We start from the raw sequence: 26,093 nt of genomic DNA on the forward strand, positions 1-26,093 counted from the left end.
GTAGAATTTTGCACAGAGCACAACTTAATTATAGCTAACACTTGGTTTAAGAATCATGATAGAAGGTTGTATACATGGAAGAACCCTGGAGATACTAAAAGGTATCAGATAGATTATATAATGGTAAGACAGAGATTTAGGAACCAGGTTTTAAATTGTAAGACATTTCCAGGGGCAGATGTGGACTCTGACCACAATCTATTGGTTATGACCTGTAGATTAAAACTGAAGAAACTGCAAGAAGGTGGGAATTTAAGGAGATGGGACCTGGATAAACTGAAAGAACCAGAGGTTGTAGAGAGTTTCAGGGTGTGCATAAGGGAACAATTGACAGGAATGGGGGAAAGAAATACAGTAGAAGAAGAATGGGTAGCTTTGAGGGATGAAGTAGTGAAGGCAGCATAGGATCAAGTAGGTAAAAAGACGAGGGCTAGTAGAAATCCTTGGGTAACAGAAGAAATATTGAATTTAATTGACGAAAGGAGAAAATATAAAAACGCAGTAAGTGAAGCAGGCAAAAAGGAATACAAACGTCTCAAATATGAGATCGACAGGAAGTGCAAAATGGCTAAGCAGGGATGGCTAGAGGGCAAATGTAAGGATGTAGAGGCTTATCTCACAAGGGGTAAGATAGATACTGCCTACAGGAAAATTATAGAGACCTTTGGAGATAAGAGAACCACTTGTATGAACATCAAGAGCTCAGATGGAAACCCAGTTCTAAGCAAAGAAGGGAAAGCAGAAAGGTGGAAGGAGTGTATAGAGGGTCTATACAAGGGCGATGAACTTGAGGACAATATTATGGAAATGGAAGAGGATGTAGATGAAGATGAAATGAAAGATACGATACTGCGTGAAGAGTTTGACAGAGCACTGAAAGACCTGAGTCGAAACAAGGCCCCCAGAGTAGACAACATTCCATTGGAACTACTGGCGGCCTTGGGAGAGCCAGTCCTGACAAAACTCTACCATCTGGTGAGCAAGATGTATGAAACTGGCGAAATACCCTCAGACTTCAAGAAGAATATAATAATTCCAATCCCAAAGAAAGCAGGTGTTGACAGTGACCGAACAAGCAGTTTAATAAGCCACAGCTACAAAATACTAACACGAATTTTTTACAGATGAATGGAAAAACTGGTAGAAGCTGACCTCGGGGAAGATCAATTTGGATTCCGTAGAAATACTGGAACACGTGAGGCAATACTGACCTTACGACTTATCTTAGAAGAAAGATTAAGGAAAGGCAAACCTACGTTTCTAGCATTTGTAGACTTAGAGAAAGCTTTTGACAATGTTGACTGGAATACTCTCTTTCAAATTCTAAAGGTGGCAGGGGTAAAGTACAGGGAGCTTAAGGCTATTTACAATTTGTACAGAAACCAGATGGCAGTTATAAGAGTCGAGGGATATGAAAGGGAAGCAGTGGTTAAGACGGGAGTAAGACAGGGTTGTAGCCTCTCCCCAATGTTATTCAATCTGTATATTGAGCAAGCAGTAAAGGAAACAAAAGAAAAATTCGGAGTAGGTATTAAAATCCATGGAGAAGAAATAAAAACGTTGAGGTTCGCCGATGACATTGTAATTCTGTCAGAGACAGCAAAGGACTTGGAAGAGCAGTTGAACGGAATGGATGGTGTCTTGAAGGGAGGATATAAGATGAACATCAACAAAAGCAAAACGAGGATAATGGAATGTAGTCAAATTAAGTTGGATGATGCTGAGGGAATTAGATTAGGAAATGAGACACTTAAAGTAGTAAAGGAGTTTTGCTATTTGGGGAGCAAAATAACTGATGATGGTCGAAGTAGAGAGGATATAAAATGTAGACTGGCAATGGCAAGGAAAGCGTTTTTGAAGAAGAGAAATTTGTTAACATCGAGTATAGATTTAAGTGTCAGGAAGTCATTTCTGAAAGTATTTGTATGGAGTGTAGCCATGTATGGAAGTGAAACATGGACGATAAATAGTTTGGACAAGAAGAGAATAGAAGCTTTCGAAATGTGGTGCTACAGAAGAATGCTGAAAATTAGATGGGTAGATCACATAACTAATGAGGAAGTATTGAATAGGATTGGGGAGAACAGAAGTTTGTGGCACAACTTGACCAGAAGAAGGGATCGGTTGGTAGGACATGTTCTGAGGCATCAAGGGATCACCAATTTAGTATTGGAGGGCAGCGTGGAGGGTAAAAATCGTAGGGGGAGACCAAGAGATGAATACACTAAGCAGATTCAGAAGGATGTAGGTTGCAGTAGGTACTGGGAGATGAAGAAGCTTGCACAGGATAGAGTAGCATGGAGAGCTGCATCAAACCAGTCTCAGGACTGAAGACCATAACAACAACAACGATGAGATTTACAAAGGAAGTTTAAGGAACCTCCAAGTGTGTGAAAACACAGTTAAGGATATTTACAAAACGGTTCTGAACAATTTGTTTCATATTTGTCAGCACTATAGCCTTAATAATTTATAAGCAGATGAAATTAAAATATAGTGAGAAAGAGCAGCTGCAGACGAAAGATCGGCGGAGCAGGGAGTCCAAGCAGCGGCTTTAGAAAGTAGTGCCTATTTACTGTATTTAAAGCTTAGACAAATATATTTTTGAAGCCTTTTGCTTAAATTATCTAGCAAATTTAGGTCGTTCATGTCTGATAACGTTACACCAGTCTACCATTTACCATACATTGCTCTGCTGGGTAGCTCAACACTTCTACGTCAACACCGATGGGTATTGGAACAACCGTGGTACTGGGACAAAGTACCGTTATCCGAGATGGGGGCGATGACGTAATCCAAATGGTAGCGATGACGTCATCCAAGAAGGCGGATTTTGGTGGGAAGTTTGAATTTTACAGGAATGTGCCACAACCCCCTTCCCCAAAAAAGTGGAAAGTTCAAATTCCAACATGATAATGCATCACATCTAGGAAAATGGCGGGAAAAATGGACTTGTCTTTATTATGTAACCAATTTCAAGCATGTGTGTTCGCCACTAGGTCTGGACTCCAACTGACTTAGTTCATATCGTCGCCATCAGAGAACACCACCGTCATGTCAGATCATGACGCAAGTACCGTTATTCAAGATGGCTGCACCCAGTGTATCCGCCACTTGGCTTGGTACACAGAGGACGCTGTCTTGACGTCAGCTGATGACGCGAGTACCGTTATCCAATATGGCGACAATTTTTTTTTCTCCACTCAGATGACTGGAACTGGTGGTGCACATTCAGTCTTTGCTGAGCCGTCGTTGTCAAACCATTGTCCTGTGTTCGAACACCGAGATGAATGTGAATGATAGAGCACCTTTCAATAGCTGCATTCCATGCAGACATTCGAGGGAGGCCTGTAACCTCAGTTCACTACGTCACGTATGGAAGAGTATGATAATGGAGGAGTATAGGAGGAATAAGTATAAGAATTCTGTTCAGCAGATTTCTGAAATGCAGAGGGATGGAGCCAGGATGCATATCATACCCAGCACATGCTCATGTGCATGCACAAACTGCCGAAATATTCATATAGGCAAGAAAAAGGGTTCAATATGCTTCAACTACTTTTCAAGGTCATCCAACCACTCACTTTCACATCCGAAATACTAGCACATAGATCGATGTACGTAGGAAATGTCATATGATTTTTTGGTAGGTTAGTGAGTAAGACACGTAAATATCCTCTTACAAAATTTTTATTAACTTTTGCATATTCATTTACACACAGAAAACATCTCTATCATTATTTTTGTTAGGTGTAGCTTTAATAATGTACAATTTAATTTTTAACTTATAGCTTAAATCCACATCTGAATCATCTATTTCTATCTCCATCCACTAACTTGACAAATATAGAGAAGATGTATTCTCAAATTCTAATACATATCTAATTTTCTTCCTGTAAAATATCTGTTTTATGGCTTTAACTACTAGCTCTGTTGCTTCCTGCAGTTCTTCTAGGCGAGAGCATTCGGGGATTTTAATTTTTCCTCGTATATCCTCCATGACGCTGCTGTTAAAGCGTTCCACGTCCTCCTGTGTGTATGTCGGCAACTCTTCTGCTCCACATTCTTGCGGGATTTCTGTATAGAACTTTAAGTTTGCTATTTTTTCAAACGTGTGGCCATTAAATGTAATTATTCCATCAGTTTTAAACTTGGCATATGGCTGTTCTGTTGCTTGGTAGACAACATTCAGCTCGCCACACCTAGAATATAACCACCCTTTTTAAGGAGATCCAAATGGGAATAGAGATTAACAAACACATTTTTCGTGCATCCGTTAATATAGTAAACGTTCTCGATTCCACCGATTTCGGCCAGTATTACAACAAGTGACCAGTTTCTATGGCTGTTTACTATAAATGCCAATATTTTGTATTCCCTTTCGTAGTCAGATTTTTCCATACAGAATGTTTAAATCCATACGTAAATATGGTCTACACATCGGCAATAGCTTCTTTCTTTTCCAATTGTAGCTTATACCCCTGCTTTATAGCAGTTGTCTTCTCCATACACGCCAGTCTCTTTTTGTTTACGTCGAGTTCTTCCATTTCCAGTTTTCGTTTCTGTTCACTTAATACATTAACTGCACTTAATGGAGTAATTCATTTAATGGGGAATGGTTTGTCTGTTTGATACATTGGTCCTTTTTCTTAAGACGTGGGGTATAACATTATCAGTAGGAACCATTCCCAATTCAGTGATATCTATTTAGGACGGTACTGTGGAGAACAGGGTTCTAGACTGAAAAAAAAAGTTTCTCCAGCACTAACATAACACTTCTGCGTAGTTGTATATTGTCTTTGTTGGAGTCAAAGTTAAGAATCTCCACGTAGTTTACAGGTAGATAATTAAAACTGTATGCAGACAGAGCAAATTTATAAGTTTTTCTCGGTCTTGAGGGTCCGGCAGACTTCCTTGCACACCCGTCAATTTTCGAGTGTTTTTATTACCCCAGTAGACAAATTGTAGAACGTTGTTAAACATCACATAGCTACTGTTCTGTAAATTATTAGTTAGCTGACACCACATAGATGCAATTGGCATAGAATAAAGTGGGGTACATCATAAATACTGCTTGATGGTGTCCAATACATTTAAACAACTTAGCACTGGGTCGAACACACGATCCACCCTGTAGTTGTATATTGTGGCCTCCAGCCTGGTAATGCCATGCTCCTTAGACAAGGAAGACGTAAAATTTTCCTGACGTCGTGTGTCTGGACACTGTAACATCTATAAGATGGTCACTTATAACTTTTTTTACTCCTCGACTTGTGATTTGACATATAAATTTGTTATATACTTTTACCCTTCAATTGGACCTCATCCACGTTGAACAGTCTCTTCCAGCTGTTATATAGTTGTCCACAATCACATTGCTGCTTCCCTGATGGTCTTCTTCCATGCAGAAGTCGTGGGTTGATATTAGGTACTCGCACATCTCCATTTCATTAAAAATTCCGGCAAAGTCTAGCGTTATGTCTAAATCCAAAAGGTAATAATCGTCCACAAGTAGCTGCTACAACATTCTGGGCAACCCCTCCATTAGAACATCCAATTTAACGTCCGCTAATTCCACTTTATATGGTACAGCCCCAAGATTTTCATATTTGTTCGAAATCGTCTCCAGTGCTTCCTTGCCGATTTTGTCAAAAATTCCTCTTGGTATCACACTGTCGCTTCCATGTAGGAGAAATGGTAGCTTCGCCTTGACACCATGGCTTGAACTGACGAACTTGGAGAATTTACTACGTGGATAATAGTTAAATGAGCCACACATCTTCTATTTTAACATTACAGATCGTCCCTTCTCTAACTGCTCCTGATAGTTCTCTAGATCACAGATTTTAACTACCACAATATTATCGCAAAAGGGTTCTGTAATAGGAGTAAGCACATTTAAATTCTTCTTGCTAAGGAACGTACCATTATCGGTTTAATGTATGTTACCAATGTCAGAAACCAGATTGTCGAGGTTCCCCAGTAGTAACCATAAACCAAAGCGTTCGTCAGTTGGTCTCGTCCTCCTCCCTAATACTTGAGGCATGTTAAGCACTTTGGAGGAATCCATGTGGACACTTTTCAACTACCACAGAAGACTCATTAGATGCGGATGTCATGCATGCTTTTATACCCTACAAATCCGAGATGATTGCTCTTCCAGTCACATGATTTCCGATCATGCACTCTGCTTAGACTTTAGCCCTATTGCGCTATTTTGTCGCAAGGTGTCCTTAGGAGGGAAGGCGACTACTCCATGTTGGAATTTGAACTTCCCGCCATTTTTCTGGGGGAGGGGGGGCTTGGCACTTTCGCACCAAAATTCAAACTTCCTGCTAAAACCCGCCATCTTGGATGACGCCATCGTCCCCATCTTGGATGATGTAATCGCCCCCATCTGGGATAACTGAACTTGCGAGGAAACTGTAAGTTGGAATTTGTATGATCAATGTTTTCAAGGTTTGTACGGATTGGCATGGATGAGGTCAGATGTTTAGAGATACTCAGCCGATTAGTACATTATACCAAGATAAATCTATATTAGCAGTCCTAGCGACATTCCAACAGCACATATATATACAAAACCTGAATTATCTGCAGATAACTCTGAAATATGTTTGCTATGAAATCTCCTTATTCACTGTTGAATGTGGGACAGGTGATTATATGGAAGACATAAGTTATACACGATCTAGATACTAAAGTATGAGGAACTCATTGTCTGCTGCTGATTTTGCTTGGAGCTGCATTTGACACCATACTTTACACCAAAAATTAGAAGAAATATTCTGCTTTAGCAGGTCAAGTCTATAACTGTGATTAATAAATGTATTGACCTTTCAATTAATTAATGAAACAATAAATTCATTTGAATTATGTACTTGATTTATAGGCCAAACTATAGAATTTTATTTCAATTACTTCAATTACAACCGTAATTGCACCCTTCTGGCAGATGTGTGTGTCCAGCGTTGTGGACTATGCGTTGCTGTTTTGTGTTCATAGTTGGCAGTCTGCCTTCTGTCAGAAGTGCCACTTCAGTTCTCTTGACAGTTGTAAATTGGTGGCACAAAAGAGACAGGACAATATCAAGAAAATACTCCTTTTATTTTGCGCATACGTCATCATTCATTCATGACTGTATTAGTGCATCTGGGCACTCCTTCATCTTTCCTTACTCTAAATCAAATTGATCTGTTGTTCTTATTTAATTGAATATGACTTGGTTCCCGATAGTCTGAAAGAGTATTGTATTACATGGCCATTATATCGAAGCTTGTTAGCTACTACCTGGCAGTCTCTGGCAGTCCTCTGTTTGAGAACTGAGTCTGCTGAATGTAATCTTCTACTGTCTGTTTTTTTAAATATTATGAGCGATTTCAGATTTTACCCCTTAAGAGTGGAGTGGCATTCACACACTGTCTGACATGTTAAATTTTCTGACACAATCGCCTACACAAACTCCTCATTCACTTGTACATTTCCTGCAAGCAGTAGTTGGGCAGACCGATGCCTGAGGCAATGGAGACGCTGTCGGCAGGGGTGGCTGTCTCGCCAGGGCTGCTGTGCAGCTGGTAGCAGGGCGGCCCCTGCAGACGCGTTGTAGATGTAATGCCTGACAGAGGAAAATGCACTGAAGATGGGCAGAAGGAAAATGTGGAAAAACGGAAAAATTTCTGTAACTTTCTGTAATGTGATAGTGGAGATCAGTGTTACATGATCGTGCTAATACATCTCCAAAGCAGAGTACTACTGCTGTGTGTTCTATTTGTGATTATATGTCATTCTACAATTATTTCTTCATTAAAATAAACTGCTACACTTTTCAAATGATTAGCACATAACTTCGTTTGATTATTGCTACAGATGGCACACTGCAGTTATACAAATTAATTACTGAGCTATCTGTTACGCACATACATCAGTCAATTAGTTCCAGTGTTAATTCAAGTGCAGGCTCGCCAGTCGGGAACGTGAGAGCAGGGAGGGCTGTGCAGAAGAACGCTGACTGACACCTCTCTAAGACGACAACGCGACAGCAGCGGCATCTGGGTGAAGAGAACTTAAGGGTAGGTCCCGACAGGTCGCTGCCACAGCGTCAAGATTAGGCACTTCAAGACCACCGACTTAGGAATTGTATATACCGAAGAGATTTTTTTGTTTGCGTGTCGCCCTTTCCTTGCAATACATCTGTGTTATTGTCAAAGTTAAGTATTGCCGTTGGTTCATTTAGCAATAAAACACTTTAATACTATTTGCTTGAATTGCTGTCTAGCGATCCGAGAAGGAGGTTCCCCAGGCACAATATATTGGGCATCTAGGCATGATACAACATTGGCGATGAGTATTAAGAGGAACTCAGTCCCTGAAGACCAAGGATTTCGTTTTCTATTTTACTGGCGCTGTAATTTTGCGTTGGCTTTTCTTTGGAAGGGTGTGTTAACTTGCTTTAACCCCGTGGCGCATAGCGTCCACTACAATGGACAGCTGTTAATGGTCGCTTCTCCTGCATTTTCAATCAGTCCTGAGGCAGCTAATGCACACAGTTCACTGCAGTCGGCAGTCCTTATTGGTGTTGTGCACTGCATGCATTTGCAGCCGCATGACACTAACAGTTTTGTTCCTCATATTGGTCTACTATGAATATCTATGGAACCGAAATTTTACCAGGCTAGAACTGTTCCTATTGCATTACTGGACGAAATAGCCGCTGGAAATAAAGAATTGCAAGCTAGCGGAGCTATTGTTTCCATTGGTTTTTCTTCCAAACTTTCAGGTCGCATTCGCCTCTGCTTCGACTTCAAGTGCATGGTCAACCCACAAACTGTGATTCATACTTACTCCTTACATCGCTCAGAGGATCTCTTTGATAGATTAGGCGCTGGTCGCTACTCTTCAAAAATTAATTTGAATTGTGTGATGCGCGTCTTCAAATAACGCTCGATGAATAATCTCGAAAACTGTGTATAGTGAATACTCATTTGGGCTTATTTAAATATTTGCGTTTGCCTAATGGTAGTGCTTCCACACATGATGTTTTCCAATGTTATTAGGAAGAGCTGACTGCTCAAGTGCCAAACTGTTCAAACTACTTAGACGATATTGTTGTAGCAGGTCGTACACCTGAAGAACTCACTGCAAGTTTGCGTGCTTTGTGTGTTACCTGATGCAGGACTAAAGTGTAGACTGGACAAGTGTGATTCCTTTTTAAATATGAGTTACAGTATGTTGGTCATGTCATAAACAGTCAAGGTTTACATCCTCTTCAGTAGCATTTGTTAGTCATACGAGACCTGCCAGTTCCTCGCCATGTCACAGAATTGCAGTCAGTTTTAGGGAAAATGAACTATTATTCTCGGTTAATACCGAATGCTGCAGAAATTGGATCTCTATTCGACCGCTTGCGTCGCAAGAATGTCCCCTTTGTTTGAACAGATAAGTGCCAAGTAGCTTTTCGAGAACTTTAAGATGCGTTGCTCAGTGATCGATGCTTAGTTGGCTTTGATCCTGACAAATAAACTGTATTGCCAGTTGACGCTTCCTCTTATGGACTCGGTGCAGTTCTTTCACATAGATTTGGTGATAAAGACAGGCCTGTTGCATTCGCATCAAAAGTGTTTTCCAAAGCTCAGTGTAATTATTCACGAATAGAGAGAGGGGCACCGGCTATTGTGCATGGTGTCACCAAATTCCACCTCTATTTGTATGGCATGAAATTCTACTCAGTAACGTATCACAAGCCTTTGCAGTCGTTGTACCTACTGGCCAAAAATTGCAAAGATGGTCTCAGTTGTTGTCTCAATATCAGTACGAGATTGTAAATCATATGACAGATCAACATGGTAATGCGGACGTACTTTCATGTCTTACGATTGACCCTGATACAGACTTTGACGCTTCTGCAGCATTTTGTTGTCACATCGATGGTCAGGATTCTGAATTGCTTCAACCTTTGCCTCTGAACAACAGGAAAATTGCACAGGTCACGGAAGCTGATTCAGATTTCGAGATTCTGCTAAACTACATTCGCACAATTTTGCCTCGCTCATAGTATAGCACTAAGAACTCCGTAGCGCGCCAATACTTTGCACGTCGGCATAGCCTCGCTATAAAGCGAGGGGTGATTCTTGTTCAAAATGATAGTGGGCTGACACTGGGGGATAATTACGAAACAGCGCGTCGAGACTGTACTTGGGAGGGTATGGACAGCCAAATAGAACAGCGTCACGCATCTGGGGAAATTCGGTCCGCTCCACCATAAAAATTCTCTTCTTGGCCTAAGTCGCAATCACCATGGCAACGTGTGCACATAGATTTTGTGGGAGCTTTTTGGTTGCTTGTGGTATACGCTTATAGCAACGGTTTCTCACCTCCTATCGTTCGCATCCACAAGATGGACCATCGCTGGCGGACACTGCTCCACCAGCTCTGCCATCCTCAATATCCGGCGTCGAAGTATGGACGCAGACGGTGGGTGCGAGGCGAGATCGTTCGTCGACTTGGTGCTTGCGTGAATCTCATTTCAGGCCCAGACGGATTGCAGTACCGACATCAGGATCAAATTCGCCACTGTAATGTGCACAGTGATACTTGTGTATCTCTTCGCCCAGATTCACAGATCCCGAGGACGTGTGGCCACAACAGCTGTCAAAGAGTGTCGTCACGACACCACAGGACGACCCCGTGGAGACGGAGGCGTCGCCTCCTCCTCTCGTCTTACCCAAGGAGCTGGACCCGCCAACGCTGCAGCAGCTTGCGGCTTCTCCATCTGGTTATGGGTCTCAGGAGTTGGATGCGTGCCCTTCTGTGCGTTTTCCGGGTGACGTTTGCACCTGAGTGCAGGTCAGATGGCGGGCTACAACTGGAAGCCTGACGTCCGCTGCAACCACAGTTTCCAGTCCACCGTTGCATCCACGCTCTTGCCTTCCCTGCCGTTGTCGCGCTCCTTATACGACGACGGTCCGTCGTTTTGGGGGGAGGAATGTTATGGCGTAAAGTCGAGCACCGGCACGCTGATCGGGAATGATAGAGCAGACAGGGCTGTAGAGAAGACGTCACCCAATAGCACGCTGAGCGACCTCTGTCTAGGACCACAACGTGACAGCTGCGGCCTTCAGCGGAAGAAAACATGAGCGCCACTCACAACTTGTTGCGGCCACTTCTACAGCAGACATTAGTCACATCAAGACCAGTGACTTAGGAATTGTTTATACTGAAGAGATTTCTTTCTTGCATGTCGCCCTTTGTTTGCAGCACTTCTGTGTTATTGTCAGAGTTAAGTATTGTCATTGATTCATTTCGTAATAAAACTCTCTAATACGATTTGCTTGAACTGTTGTCTAGCGATCCGAGAAGGAGATTTCATAGGCACCCCATACTCAACAACTAGACAGGATGCAACAAAATTCAGTCTGGAATCGGAACTAATGTGTTGTAAGTACTGGTAATAACACCAATTTTTAACTGCCGACTCAAGTTGCTGGACTGTCAGCTCATTAGGTACAGAAGTAAATTCAGTGAAAGATCTCAAATGAAGATGTATTTTAAGTATAGAGCTTATGTGTCAGCAATCTGGATACAAGGAAATATATAAAAGTTTTATATAAGTTCCACATAGCACCAAACATGCACCTAAAATGTATTTTTCAGTAAAAAAATATTGTAGAAAACTAGTGTTCCTTAGTAATCGAGTATTATTCAGTTTGTTTTGAATTTTCAGTAAAAGGAGAGTCCCTCTTTGAACTTATAGTAGTCTATAAGCACTCTTCGTGTAATGGTGCTTGAGTTGTTGTATGTACTATGTAAATATGGGTGCAAACCAAGGCTGCGGGATAAGCTTTTCTGTATTATTTATTTTATAAGTAACAAAGGTCACATAGAAGGCTTTTTTTTATTTTACTCCAGAGTCGTTTGCACTATATTTAGCTTGATCCTAGGATGTCTATGAGCTGCTGGTGGTTGTTCTGCTTGGCTAGGTCCAGGGGCGTATCCCCATCGTCATTCCTCACTTCTCTGTCGGCCCCTGCCTCCAGTAGTGCAGTCGCCGTGTCTGGGTGGCCACGCCGTGCGGCATCGTGCAGTGGCGTGTTCCCAGTGTGATCCCTGGCGTTGCAGTCGGCAGAGGATGCCGCCAGCAGCCGCACCACAGCCGGATTGCCATTCCATGCAGCCTGATGCAGAGGCGTATTCCGCCAGCGGTCCCTGGCGTTGACATCAGCTCCATCCTCCAGTAGACGCCTCGCCACCTCCACGTGTCCCCTGGCTGCTGCAAAGTGCAGTGCGTTCAGCTGGTTCTCGTCCTTCGCCTCCACATCCGCCCCCACTGTCAGCAACGTTCGCACCTTGCTCACTGACCCCTCCTTAGCTGCCGCAATCAGCATCTTGCCCTTCTCTTCTCCAGAAAGATCCCTGCAACAAAAGGAGAATACTTACAAATTGCTCCAAACACACGCGCCCGAGGCAGAAGCAGAACTGTGATGAGTCCGTAAAAGTCATGAAGGTTACCGCAATGCACTGGTGTCCCACATTGAAGCTTCTAACTGCGATTTTCCGTCCTGTGTCCGATTTACGATGTAATCATGCAAACTGTCAACAGATGTCTGCACAACCGTGTTCTACACGCAAGTTAGCATTCCAGTCAACGGACAACCACGCCCACGACGAAGTCAGCGCGGCTAGCAATGGGGTAGTGTTTGCTGGGTACTCCCACATCCGCAATCATTGTAGACAGTCACAGATGGTGCCGTATGGTACAGAGAAGACGCATACCAGGCTCTCCGCAGTGGAGGGCCATAGGAGAAATGGGAGGAGGACAGTCACAACCTGATGTGGCCCGATGGGTTAATGTGAATCGCACTGTTGTTTCTCAGATGTGGCGACTGCTCGTAGAGACAGAAACTGTATCTCGAAGACGAGGGCAGACCACGTGTGATACGAGAAAGGGAGGACCGTTATTTGGTTAAAAGGGCATACGGTACTGCCTTACTATTGCACAGCAACTGGCACCTCACCTCGGAGGATGCACTGGATGTGTTGTATCGAGGCAAACGTTATACAGAAGATCTCACCAGAGTGCCACTTATTGTCAGGGGCCCGTGGTTTATGTACGTCTGACACTTCACAGAAAGAAATGTGTAGAGTGAAGTCGTCAACATCCCACCGAATGGCCGAACAGTGGGCCAATGTTATCTTCACACATGAGTCCAAAAATGGTCTGGAGAGTGATTCTCGACGGATTTTCATATGGTGGGAACGTGGAACAGGATTTCGTGACCCAAATATCGTGCAAAAGAGACTGATATCAGGGAGGTTCTTTAATGGTGTCCTCAGCGATTACGTGGACTACCTGAACACATGACATTGTATGGGTGAATTGGCAAGGCTTAGCTCCTGTCAGGTATCGTGACGAGATTTTGAACCTCATATGCCGTCGGTGCGAGGTACTGTGGCCTACCACTTCGTATTGATGGACGATAAAGGTATGCCCCATAGAGATCAGCTGATTGAAGTTTTCTTGGATATGGAAGATATTGCACACCTGGAATGGTAACCTCGATCTCCCAATTTGAATCCCATAGAGCATATCAGGGATACACACCTCTACCAGAAAACTTCAGTGAGTTTGTTAAAGCTTTAAAATACTGTGCACGGCAGAGTACACGAGAGGACGTAGAAAATCGTACATGCAAGGCTACAGGGAAGAGACACAAGAGAAATAAGAAATGTATTGTGGTCTTTATGACGCCAACACATTCTTCCCATAAAAAATGGAGGTGGGCGAAGAAGTCATATCAACAATGATTGAAAATAGAAGACAGAAGTGGTAACACACTGTAGAAAGCATTAACATGACTCACAGTAGTTGGAAAGCGTAGAGACTGCTCAAAAATTAGATGGTATACCTGCAGGTACACCAGGCTTTGCTGGCGGTACAGCAGACCAAATAGCCTCCCAACTCCTGAAAACCACTAAAGCGAAACACAGACTGAAGAAAGGGCATACGAGTAGACTTAATGCTGTCCAAGACGAAAATAATGATAAACTCGATCGTACATTTACAATATCAGAATTGAAAGAAGCAATCAAAAGTTTAAAGACTGGTAAGGCCACAAGCGTAGATGATATTGAAAATGAACAGATTATACGTCTTGGTGTTCGCTCTAAATTGTGGCTGTTGGAGTTTATGAACTGCTGTTGGGCAACTGGACGAATTCCTGAAATCTAGAGACAGGCAAAAATAACTGCAATTCTTAAGCCTGGTAAGGACCCAGAAGATCCTAAGAGTTATCGGCCAATCTCTCTGTTGTGCACAACACAAACTGTTTGATACTAAGCAGATTCAAAGAGCTTACTGAAGGCACCCTAATAAAAGAGCAAGCAGGATTTCGGCCTGGCAAATCTTGTACCAGTCAAGCTCTCAGCCTAACCCACTATATTGGAGATGGGTTTGAGAAAAGACTTATTATGGGGATGGTGTTTATAGATTTTATGGAAGCATATGATACCATCAACCACAGAAATCTCATTGCAAAAGTGCAAAAAACAACAAAAAGCCCTCAATTGACTGCTGTACTCAAATCAGTTCAACAGACGGTATTTTGTTGAGTTCCAAGGTAACAAGAGCAGATGGAGACTACAAAAAGATGGGCTTCCCCAGGGCAGTTTTCTTGCCCCCATGTAATTCAATAATTATACAAATGACCAGCCTATTAGTCCCTGGTCAAGATCTTTCATTTATGCTGATGATAGGGCAATAGCAGCTAGGCATAAAACTACAAGGATATTGAGGAAATACTAGCTGAGAACCTGGAAAATCTCATCATGTATTACAATGAAAATCAGTTGAAACCCAATCCAAGTAGGACCCAGACTTCCCTATTCCATCTTAACAACAGACAGGCGAAACAAGAACTGAATGTTTGGTGGAATGGCACAAGATTAACACACTGCCCTCTCCCAGTGTACCTGGGAGTTACTCTTGATAGGACACTGTCATTCAAGTGGCACATTGAGAAGAGCAGGGCAGAAATCCAATCACAGAATAACTTACTTGGCAAGCTAACAACATCCAGATGTCGACCTAATCATGCACCACCACAATGGCACTCTGTTATTCTGCTGCTGAGTTTGCAAGCTGGACACTGTCCTGAACCAGATGTGTAGACATATTACTGGATGTCTTAAGCCAACAAGAATAGAACACCTATACTGCTTGTCAGGAATTGCTCTGCCAAATGTCCGATGTTCAATACAGAGCAGAATTGAACGAGCAAAACAGGTTCAAAATCAACATCATCTGCTCCATGGGTACCAAATGGTACCAAAACGCCTTATGTCAAGAAGTAGTTTTCTCCACTCAACCAAACCGGTCACAGGTTCACCAAAAACTTCTAGAAAAAGACTGTGGCAGGAACAACAAGAATATGCACACGATTCTGAGGAAGTGCTGCCATCAGGTGCGGAACTTAGGTGGGAGAGATGGAAAACCCTGAACAGGCTATATTCAGGAATGGACAGATGTAACAGAAATCTGTACAAGTGGGGAATTAGTGAAAGTGCTTTGTGTCCATGTGGGAATCCAGGCGATGAACCATCTGCTTCAATGTCCGTTAGTAAACCATCCAAGAGCGTGCATGGCCCAAGACCTGATGGCGTGCAGCAAAGTAGCGAGGGCATATGTGGACTTCTGGAAGAATGACATGTGAAACAAAGACTGTAAAAACTTTTATTATACTGTATATAGTTATCCATGAATTTTATTTTATAAATTAGCATTGTAATATTGTAAATTTCATAGAGGACAAATTATTCTATAATGTGTGAATTTATTGTAAACTGTTTGTAATACGTATATGAACTATATGTAGTAGTGAGATGGGTTGCATCACACAAGCATCCACCAACAATTCCATAAGACTTGAGAGTAGCTCTGCAGGAGGAATGATGTTATTGCCTCCACATGAGACAGCTTGCCCTGTCGATGTCAGGGTTGTATGAGCCAGAGGTGGTCATGGCCCATGCTGAGCACATTATCCAGTTGTTGGATTGTGTGCAAATCTGTTAAGTTGGAAAAAACGAAGAACATTTTTTTCTACCTTTATGCATATTGTAGTTGTTTATGTTATTCGTTCTTAACATTGTTCCTACTTCACTATCACCTGTTTGTACTATTTTATGGCAAAATAAAGGCAACCTCACAAAATTTCTGTTTGTTGCTTTAATTTTGGACACCAGTGTACATCGAATTTCATGCGCTTTTCATACCATTCAAATTTCTAGGCAATCTGGATCTTGGCTGCGTGAATACACTAAAGACCTGACAGCATTTACATACACTGTTGAGGTTCTTGCAGTCTTCAGTCCAGAGACAGCTTTGATGCAGCTCTCCCTGCTACTCTATCCTGTGCAAGCTTCTTCATCTCCCAGTACCTACTGCAATCTACATCCTTTTGAATCTGTTTTGTGTATTCATTTCTTGGTCTCTGATTACGATTTTTAGCCTCCACACTGCCCTCCAGTACTAAATTTGTTATCCCTTGATGCCTCAGAACATGTCCTAGCAACCGATCCCTGCTTCAAGTTGTGTCACAAATTCCTCTTCTCCCCAATTCTGTTCGGTACCTTCTCATCAGTTATATTATATACCCACCTAATCCTCTGCATTATTCTGTAGCACCACATTTCGAAAGCTTCTATTCCCTTCTGTTCACTTCCATTCATGGCTACACTGCATACAAACACTGTCAGAAACGACTTACTGACACTTAAATCTATACTCGCTGTTACCAGATTTCTCTTCTTCAGAAACGCTTTCCTTGCGATTGCCAGTCTACAGTTTATATCATACATGTTTCGACCATCATTAGTTATTTTGCTCCCCATATAGCAAAACTCATTTACTACTTTAAGTGTTTCATTTCGTAATCTAATTCCCTCAGCATCACCTAATTTAGCTTGACTATATTCCATTATCCTCGTTTTGCTTTTGTTGATGTTCATCTTATATCCTCTTTTCAAGGCACTGTCCATTCTGTTCAACTGCTCTTGTAGGTTCTTTTCCGTCCCTGACAGAATTACAATGTCATCAGCAAACGTCAATCTTTGCATTTCTTTTAATTCTTACTCCAAATATTTCTTTTGTTTCCTTTACCGCTTGCTCAATATACAGATTGAATAACATTGGGGGCAAGCTACACAATAGGATCAAAACTATCTAAACACCTCTATCTAATGTGTGACTGACCAACAAATGTAATGAAAGGACGATCCGCCAGTATAAAAGGAGGCTGGTTATGTTATTATTCCCCTATTGAGCTTAAGAGAACACTAAATTCGACAGCATATGAATCACGTTTTCCAGCTTTATGTACTGCATACAATACAGTATCATTGTTTGTATTAGCAAGACAGTGCTCCTTGTAATAAATCATTATCTGTCACGTGAGAGTTTGTGGACAGCAACATTCCATGAATGTACTATTCTGCCATGAATTCCGAGCTGAATCCAATGTAACTGCTTTGGGATGAGTTACAAGCTGACTTCGCTGCAGATTGAAGAGTCCAACGTTGAGGAAGAATAGGTTCTCATTTTTCCACTGAAGTTCAGATCCATTACTGAAAGTTTCCTCAGCAGAGTCAAAGCCATCATAGGGATGAAACTTTGACACATCCCTTATTAATGTTCACTAATGAGTGTCGAGAAACTGTCGATGTAACTGAATGTCTACTGAGAAACGGGCCATGTTATTTGCATTTGACAGCAACACCTACATTTTGATGTTACAAACTGTGTGTTGCAGCCTCAGGAATAACATGTAAAACTTTCTTTGTGAACTGAAGACAATTAAGTACAAATAAATTCTATTAATCTGTCAAATGAAATTGTTTTAGCCAGTAGTTATGTAATTGGTTTGATGTGGCCTGCCATGAATTCCTCTCTTCCACCAACCTTCATCTCAAAATAGCAGTTACACACTACATGCTCAATTAATTGCTGGATGTAGGCCAATCTGTCTTTCTCTTCAGTTTTTATATCTCCCTCGTCTTGTCAGTCTTTCCCCATGTCACTAATTCTGCAAAGTATCCCCTCTTTCCATATCCAACATGTCCACCTAATTTTCAACACTTTTCTCTAGCACCACATCGCAGACACTCGTAGTCTCCTCAGTCATGGTGTTTTGCCACTGTCTACGATTCAGTATCATACAAAGTAGTTCTCTAAACATAGATTCTCATAAATTTCTTCCTCAAATTATGACCTTTGTTTCATAGTAGCAGAATTATGTTGGCTAGTTGTACCAATTTTGCCTTTGCTAGTATGCTTTTTATGTCCTTCTTGTTTTGTGTATCAGGGGTTATTTTGCTTCCAGAATTCCTTAATATCGTCTACATCATGACCACCAATTTAAATGTAAAAAATTCCAATATCTGCTACTTCACATTAGTAATTTATTTCCGTAGTTCATTCTCAATTAATATTCCTTACTCATCAGACTCTCCATTCAATTCAACAGATCCCGTAATTCTTCACTTTCTCTGAGAACAGCAATGTCATCAACAAATTTTTTCTTTGACATCCTTTCACTGTTAATCTGAATCCCACACTTCAACCTTTATTATATTTCCTTCATACCTTCTTCGATAATTAGATTGAATAGTAGGGGAAACGACTGCACCCTGTCTTACACACTTTTAATCTGAGCACTTTGTTCTTTATTTTCCCGTATTCTTCCCTCTTGGTTCTTGTACATATTGTAACCTACCTGTCTTTCCCTGTAACATACTTATATTTATGTAAGACTTTGGAAGATTCTGCAGAATTTTATATTGTCGAACGCTTTATCTAGGTAAAAAAACTTTTGACTGTATTTTGACTTTTCGTCAGACTTGCTTCCATTATCAAGTACAACTTTCGAACTGCCTCTCTGGCACCTTTACCTCTCCTAAAGACAAACTGACCGTCATCTGACAGTTTCTCAATTTTCTGTTCCATTCGTATTTATATCATTCTCATCAGCAGCTCGGATGTATGAGTTCCAAAGACGAATGTGCTGTTGTTTTCACAATTATCTGCCCTTATTACCTTTGGAAATACGTGATGATTTTGTTCTGAAAGTGTGACGGTACATTGCCAGTCTCATTGATTCTACACTCTAACTTGGATAGTCATTGGGTGCCACTTTCCCCTATGAACTCAGCAGTCATGATTAAATTTTATGTATCCTTTTAGCTTTATTTGTTATCAAATCGACCAGAGTTCTTTTAAATATTGCCTCTAACAGTACATCCTCTATATCTTCCACGCCAACACAGATTGCTTCCTCTTCCATGTCATCAGAAAAGTTCCTCCTGCATAGAGGCTGTCAATGTAATCTTTCCATTTATCTGCTCTCTCTGCTGACGTTGGGAATGGAATTCTCATGGTAATTATTGTTTTGACTTTTCTATATTCTGTGTCAGTCCTTCTTACGACTGTTTGTTTAAAGTTTTGTCTTAAGTTTTCTGCAGTTATTTAGCCTTGGATACCTAGAACATGGTACTTATGTTATTCCTAAATGACTTACATCGAGGTGACAAGTTGTGCAAAAGTGATGTGCACATACGAAGATTGCGGTAGTATCGTGTACACAAGATATGAAAGGGCAGTGCATTGGCGGAGCTATCGTATGTAATCAGGTGATTCATGTAAAAAGTTTCCGACGTGATTGTGGCCATATGCCTACACAGCGAGAATTAACAGATTTTTCACACCGAAAGGTAGTTGAAGCTAGACGCATGAGACATTACATTTCGAAAATCGTTAGGGAATTCAGTGTCAAGAGTGTGCCGAGAATACAAAATTTCAGGCATTACCTGTCACCACGGTCAATGCTGTGGCTGACAGCCTTCAGATAGCGACCTAATGCAGCGGCTTGTACATAGGTTGGTCAGTGCAAGAGACAAGCAACACTGCGTCAAATAACCGCAGATATCAATGTAGAATGTACTACCAGCGTATCTGTTCGGAAGTGCGGCTAAATTTGGCGTCAGTAGGCTGCGGCAAAAGATGACCAATGCAAGAGCATTTACTAACAGTATGTTGTCACCTGCAGCTCCTGGTCTCATGACCATATTGGTTGAATCCTACACGAGTGAAAAAGCGTGGCTTGGTGAGGTAAGTCTCGGACTGAGTTGGTGAGAGCTGATGGTAGTGTTAGAGTGTGGCGATGACCGCACGAAGCTACAGACCCAAGTTGCCAACAAGGCACTGTGCAAAATGGTGTTGGCTCCATAACGGCGTGGGCTTTGTTAACATGGAATGGGCAGGGTCCTCTGGTACAACTGAGCCTATCATTGAATGCAGACAGTTATGTTTAGCTACTTGGAGACCATTTTCAACCATTTGTGGACTTCATGCTCTCGAATAACGACATCATGTAAGTGGGCCAAAACTGTTCACCACTCGCCTGGGGAAGATTGTAGACCACTCGAGTAAATGATTTGGCCACCTGGATCGTTCAATATGAATTTCATCGATCATTTGTGGGATATAATCGACAGGTCAGTTCCTGTACAAAATCCTGGACCAGCAACACTTTAGCAGTTGTGGGTGGCTATAGGGGCAGCATGGCATATTATTTGTACAGGGCACTTCCAACAACTTCTTGGTTCGCCGCCACGTCGAGTTGTCGCAGTAGGCTGGGCACAAGGAGGTCTGACATGATATCAGCAGGTATCCCACGACTCTTGCCACCTCAGTCAATGTAGCTGTCTTCCTGTCTTTCCCTGAACATTTTTATACTTTCTTCTTTCATCGATCAGTTGTATTTTATTTTATTACTGAATATTTCTTCGAAGTTAGCTTCCCTATCTGTGTTCGTCTGTCCACCGTCTGTGATTTTACTTTCTAGAGATGTCCTCTCCTCTTCAACTGAACAGCCCACTGTGATATTCCTTACCGCAATATCCACATCGTTGGTAAACTTTAAGTTTCATTTCTCAGTACTGCAGTATGCTACATCCTTCTACACTGATTCTTCTGGTCGGCTCTCTTAAACCTCACTCTGCTCTTCATAATTATTAAATCTATGTTTACATCTGGGAACGCCTTACATTCCAATATCTGATTTCGGAATCTCTGTCTGACTATGATGTAATCCAGCTGGAATCTTCCAGTGTCTCTGGGTCATTTCCAAGTTTCTTTTTCCCTCACATGATTGCTGAACAGAGTATTCATTATTATCATCTGAATTTGATTGCAGAAATCAATTAGATTTTCACCTGTCTCATCCCTATGCCAAGCCTGTATACCCCATGACCCTTTCTTCTTTTCTTTCCCCTGCAACTGCATTTCAGTTCCATATTTTCTCTCTTTTCTCCTTTTGCTTGTGTCGTTGCCATGTGTATCTGACTATCGTTGTCGGCGTTCGTTTGATTTCGAATCTGGTGAGAAAAAAATTTGGCATAGAGCTGTTCCCAGTAGCCCACTCTCTCTCTCCTACTTCTTATACATAACGATTCCTACACCCGTGACACAATTTTCTATTACTGTTGATATTACCCCAATGTGTCTTATGACAAATCCTTAGCCTTCTTCTGTTTCACATCAATGACCCCCACCGTATCTAGACTGGGGCCTTTGCACCTCCGTATTTAGACCCCCTAGCTTTCCAATTACCATCAAACCTCTGAATTCAAAGCTCCAAGTCGTAGAAGGTTATCCCTTTGTAAATTATTCCGTCTCGTTTTCATGGTCACTTCGACATTGGTAGTCCACTCCCAGAGATCCAAAAGGGTAACTTGTCCGGAATCTTTTCTCAGTGCAGATTTCTTCAAGACAGTTTCCCTGTTAACGACGTATGTCCTATGGATACACGTAATGTGGTTTTAATTTATTCGATTCCATTTCCTTCTGCATCCTCTCGTCATTGATCATTACTGACTCTTCTCCCTTTTAAGGTCAGTTTCCCACCCCAAGGGCAAGGGAATGCCCTGAAGCTCTGTCGTTCCTCCACCCTATTTGACAAAGCCTTTGTCAGGAAAATGGCGACTTCTTATGCTGGACGTCTTCTGCTGACACTGCTGTTAATTTTTGTTCAGAGGTTAAGCAGTGCCTGTGTTAAAAACTAGGACACAAAAAATTTTGATCACTAGTCAATGACGCACTCCTAAGCCATTGGTATATAAAAGCAAACACTATCCCAACGTTTATTAGAGTATCGTTTAAAATTTGAAGTAAGTCGTTCAAGAACTTTTTGAGATTTTGGTATCATTGTTAACAACGTCTTTTACTTTCGAAATCGTAAGTACAATGAAGGATTGCAGCACCAAGAAGAAGCAGTGCGACATAAACGAAAGTTGGTAGGCGTGTTTCTACATCTGAATGATGATGACTTTTCGCGGCAGTCACGTCGCTTAAGAGTGGCGCTAGTAGCACCACAGTGAGGGAGCAAATGAATCCTGCTTTAATTATACACTGTAACGGGCTCGAGCGTTACTTACATTTTGAAATTGGACGCAGTGAGTTGATGTAGAACAAAAATGTCTTTGAGAGGACAAAGACGCATTTATCAACATCTCATAGGGATTAAACGAAGTCTGTAATGGGGCTACGAGATGCTGGTTGTTCCTTCCGTGATGCAGAAATATTTCAGAGTAAAGTAGCAAGAAGACTGGGTTCTATACCGCCACGTGGAACTACTGAGAGGGAATACCATCGTGTTCTGCGTATTACTCTGGCGCATTGCAATACATCTCCAGCAGCAGTTTGAGCAGCAGGTGTCACCAAGTAACACAATGAAGTATTACACATCGGTTACTTTAAAGACAGCTCCGAACCAGATGCCCTGTAGCATGCGTTTCACTGATCCCAAACCACCAGCCTCGCTGCCGGTATTGGCCATGTTTTGATTAGGCCAGTTGGGGGCCTACAACCAGCCTTTCTGTGTGTTAACACACTGGACCTGCACCTGGAGTTATGGTCTGTGGTGCGATTTCGTATGACAGCAGGAACATTCTCATGGTTATCCCACACACCTTGTCTGTTTCAATCTGGTGATTCGACCCGTTCTGCTGCCATTAACGAACAGCATTCCAGGGGGAGTTTTTCAACAGGATAACGCTCGCTCACTTACCGCTCTTGTAACCCAACATGCTCTATAGAGTGTTGATAAGTCTCTTGGCATTCTCAGTTATCAGGTCTGTTTCCAGTCGAGCAGATATGGGACATCATCATACAGTAACTCCAGCATCATTCACCAACAGCATTAACCGTCCCTGTACTGACCAACCAGCTGCATCAGGCATCGAACTCCATTTCAAATACTGATATCTGATACTTGAGCAACACAATCCATACATTTTTGCATGCCTGCATTCGACCTTTTGCCAGTGCACCAGCATTTCACGTTTCTAGTGGCTTATCTCGCACTTATATTAACTTGCGATCCTGCAATGTTAATCAGTTAAATATGTTACCCTGGCAAATGTATTCCCGACGTTTCACTGTTCTATATTAACAAGTTTTTGGTTTTGTGATTCTTTTAAATCTGTGTATTTATGACTGTAAACTATTTTTGTTTAAAGCTGTTCTCGCCTTTAGTCTTCCAAAGCCTATATTTATGTAGGACCTCTTACTAGTCACCACAGCCGTCTGATGCCGAAGAAAAATGGAAGCCTTGGCTCTTTTCGCGCCGTACATTGTTATTCACATTACTACCATGTTACACACGATCTGCTCTCCAGGCTGGTTTTCTTAACTCACTCTCAACAAACTTTTCACTCAGTTATCGAGTATTGTCTTAATACGTTTCATTTCCTGCTCTTAATAGTTTATTTCCTCATGCTGATGTTTCTCTGTCGCTTTTAAGCAAGCTGTCTCCTCTTTTTATATTAGTCTTTTTATGCAGAAATATTTTTCAATTTCCATGTCTTGTCTCTTATTCAACAACAATAATTTATCTTGGGTTGTCGGGTGTAATTCAGCGGATTACTCGTATTTCCCTTTTTGTGTATTGGTGTGAAAAGAACAATATTCCAGACTTTAGGTGCGGATCTTTCTGTGAGCGAGCTGATGTATGTAATTGCTAAACATGGAACGTTTGTGACAGCATATTCTGATAGGAACCTGACAGACATACAATCTGGATCGGAGGCCCTGCCTTTATTAAGTGATTTAAGCTACTATGCTACACCGAGGATATCTGCTTCCATGTTTCTCACTTTGAAGTTATTCTTGATAGGAATTCAGGAATAATTATTTCTTCTTATTTGGTCAAGGCGTTTCGGAAAACTATGTATAATAACTCTGCTTTAGTGGCACTGTCACCAATGACTTCACCATCGTTATGACACAGTGAAGGTTATTGACTGCTTCTTTCCACTAGTGTGCTTAATGTATTACCAGAATATCTTAAGGATTTCTGCGAGATTACTAGACAGAGTTTTCGCTGAAAACTGAAATTGCTCCCAACACACCAGCATAGTCGTTATTTTTGGGGAAATATTTAGGGTTATCTTACACAAGTCAGCTGTGTTAGGAGCTGAAAACGAGTCATGCAACAAACCTGTAGAAGGGTGTATAGATCCCCTTATATCCTAGCCTCGTCAAACGTCACAATTAATGAAAGAAAAAACTTTATACGAGACCTACAACTTCTGCTTCGTCAAAAACGTAAAATAGCGACATTCGATTTCTTGACTTTATGACTTGGCTAACTGCCCAACATGTCTGTGATTGTGGGCAGGCTACACGTAAAGTGACTCAACTCACCGCAGGAGAGAGATGGCGACGTCATCAGGCTGGGGAGTCGTCTGGGGAGAGGTGGGAGGCACAGCTGTGGCTGGGCTCCGGCCGTCGTCGCTGTGGCCACTGTGCGGCTGCGAGGAGGGGACGGTCCTGCTCTCTCCAGCGCTTGGCGTGCTGCACAGAAGGAACACTGCCTCAAAAATAGTTTTCACATCAAATCCAGTGGTCAGATTACCACAGACTGTATGGCTGAGGTACTGTCCACACACAGATAATAAAACACACACTGCCAACGACAGTAGTGGCCCACGTAAGATGAATGACAGCATTCAGGTAATCATACATCTTCCTTCTCCTCATTTTCTCATAGCTGTAGCCTAGCATATTACACAATATTTGGTACAAAATAAAGTATAAATATAAGATTCGTACAAAGCTCAACAATTGTGCTTACAACAACCATTGGTCAACATAGTTTCATTAGACAACAGCATAATCACAGAGAAATTTGAAAGAGAGTACCCCATCAATGCACTTGTGGTACTGCCGTCATGGGATGGTGTTTGTAGCTCGTGTGTTAAGGGGGGTTGGACGTAAAACGGGCCGACTTGGAGCAGAAGAGGCACCACAAGATACTAAATTCTACTGCCTATATTTTTACAAATAAATTCATAGAATTTTGTCAGCATGACCAGGATTCACAATTCATAGCAATGGAAGTTTAAAAAAAAAAACGAAATAAATTTTTTTACATGTGAAATTTCATAATTATTTCAGTTACTATTGGCTGCATTTTTTGCTATAGGTACACTTTTCTTCATAATTAAGAGAGATTCCTCGTTAAATTTTGCACAGCATACAATCCATACTTAAAGGAGTATGAAATATCATCGATTAAACGTATACTGGCAATAGCAGCGTCACTTCACGAGGAATGACTGCTAGTTAGACGCATGTACAGTCGATGTAGAATCAGTGAATGTGCTGTCTACTTATATACGGAGAAGGTATGCTGTATGTCTGACTGAATTGGGAAGTCTGTGATGACCTGAACGCTCATCACGAGCATTTCGGAATGCATGGCTTGTTGAGTGTTCGAGGAGTGCTGTGGTGAGTGCCTTCATCATGTGGCGAAACCAAGGTGAAACTATGTCCAGACGTCATGTGGTTGGCTGGCCGTCCCTCATTACATATCTCGAATAACACCATGACATCAGTAACTATGACTGAAATGGGCACTTGACCATTAGCAGCTCCTGGGCACCTATGCTGTGCGACAGAGACAAACTGGCGCTGGTTCCATTGTGCTCTAGGGAAATTCACGTTGACATTCATAGGTCCAGTACAGATTGTGCAGGGCATCATGATG

The 26,093-nt window shown here is 41.8% G+C and overlaps 1 protein-coding gene across 2 annotated transcripts in view; it reads right to left on the reverse strand.

The window, feature by feature from the left end:
* Positions 1 to 11,832: 11,832 nt before the first annotated feature.
* The window catches only part of LOC124720203 (ankyrin-3-like), an 81,234-nt gene continuing 66,973 nt past the window's right edge, over positions 11,833 to 26,093 (reverse strand). For both annotated transcript variants that reach the window (XM_047245526.1, XM_047245527.1), the window contains 2 exons: positions 24,749 to 24,898; positions 11,833 to 12,408 (listed from right to left, as the gene is read on the reverse strand). In XM_047245526.1, the coding sequence (XP_047101482.1) occupies positions 11,922 to 12,408; positions 24,749 to 24,898 (637 nt within the window). In that variant the 3' untranslated portion in view covers positions 11,833 to 11,921. The remainder of the gene's footprint in view (positions 12,409 to 24,748; positions 24,899 to 26,093) is intronic.

This window comes from Schistocerca piceifrons, chromosome 11 (assembly GCF_021461385.2).
Source record: "Schistocerca piceifrons isolate TAMUIC-IGC-003096 chromosome 11, iqSchPice1.1, whole genome shotgun sequence".
Classification (NCBI taxonomy): Eukaryota; Metazoa; Arthropoda; class Insecta; order Orthoptera; family Acrididae; genus Schistocerca; species Schistocerca piceifrons.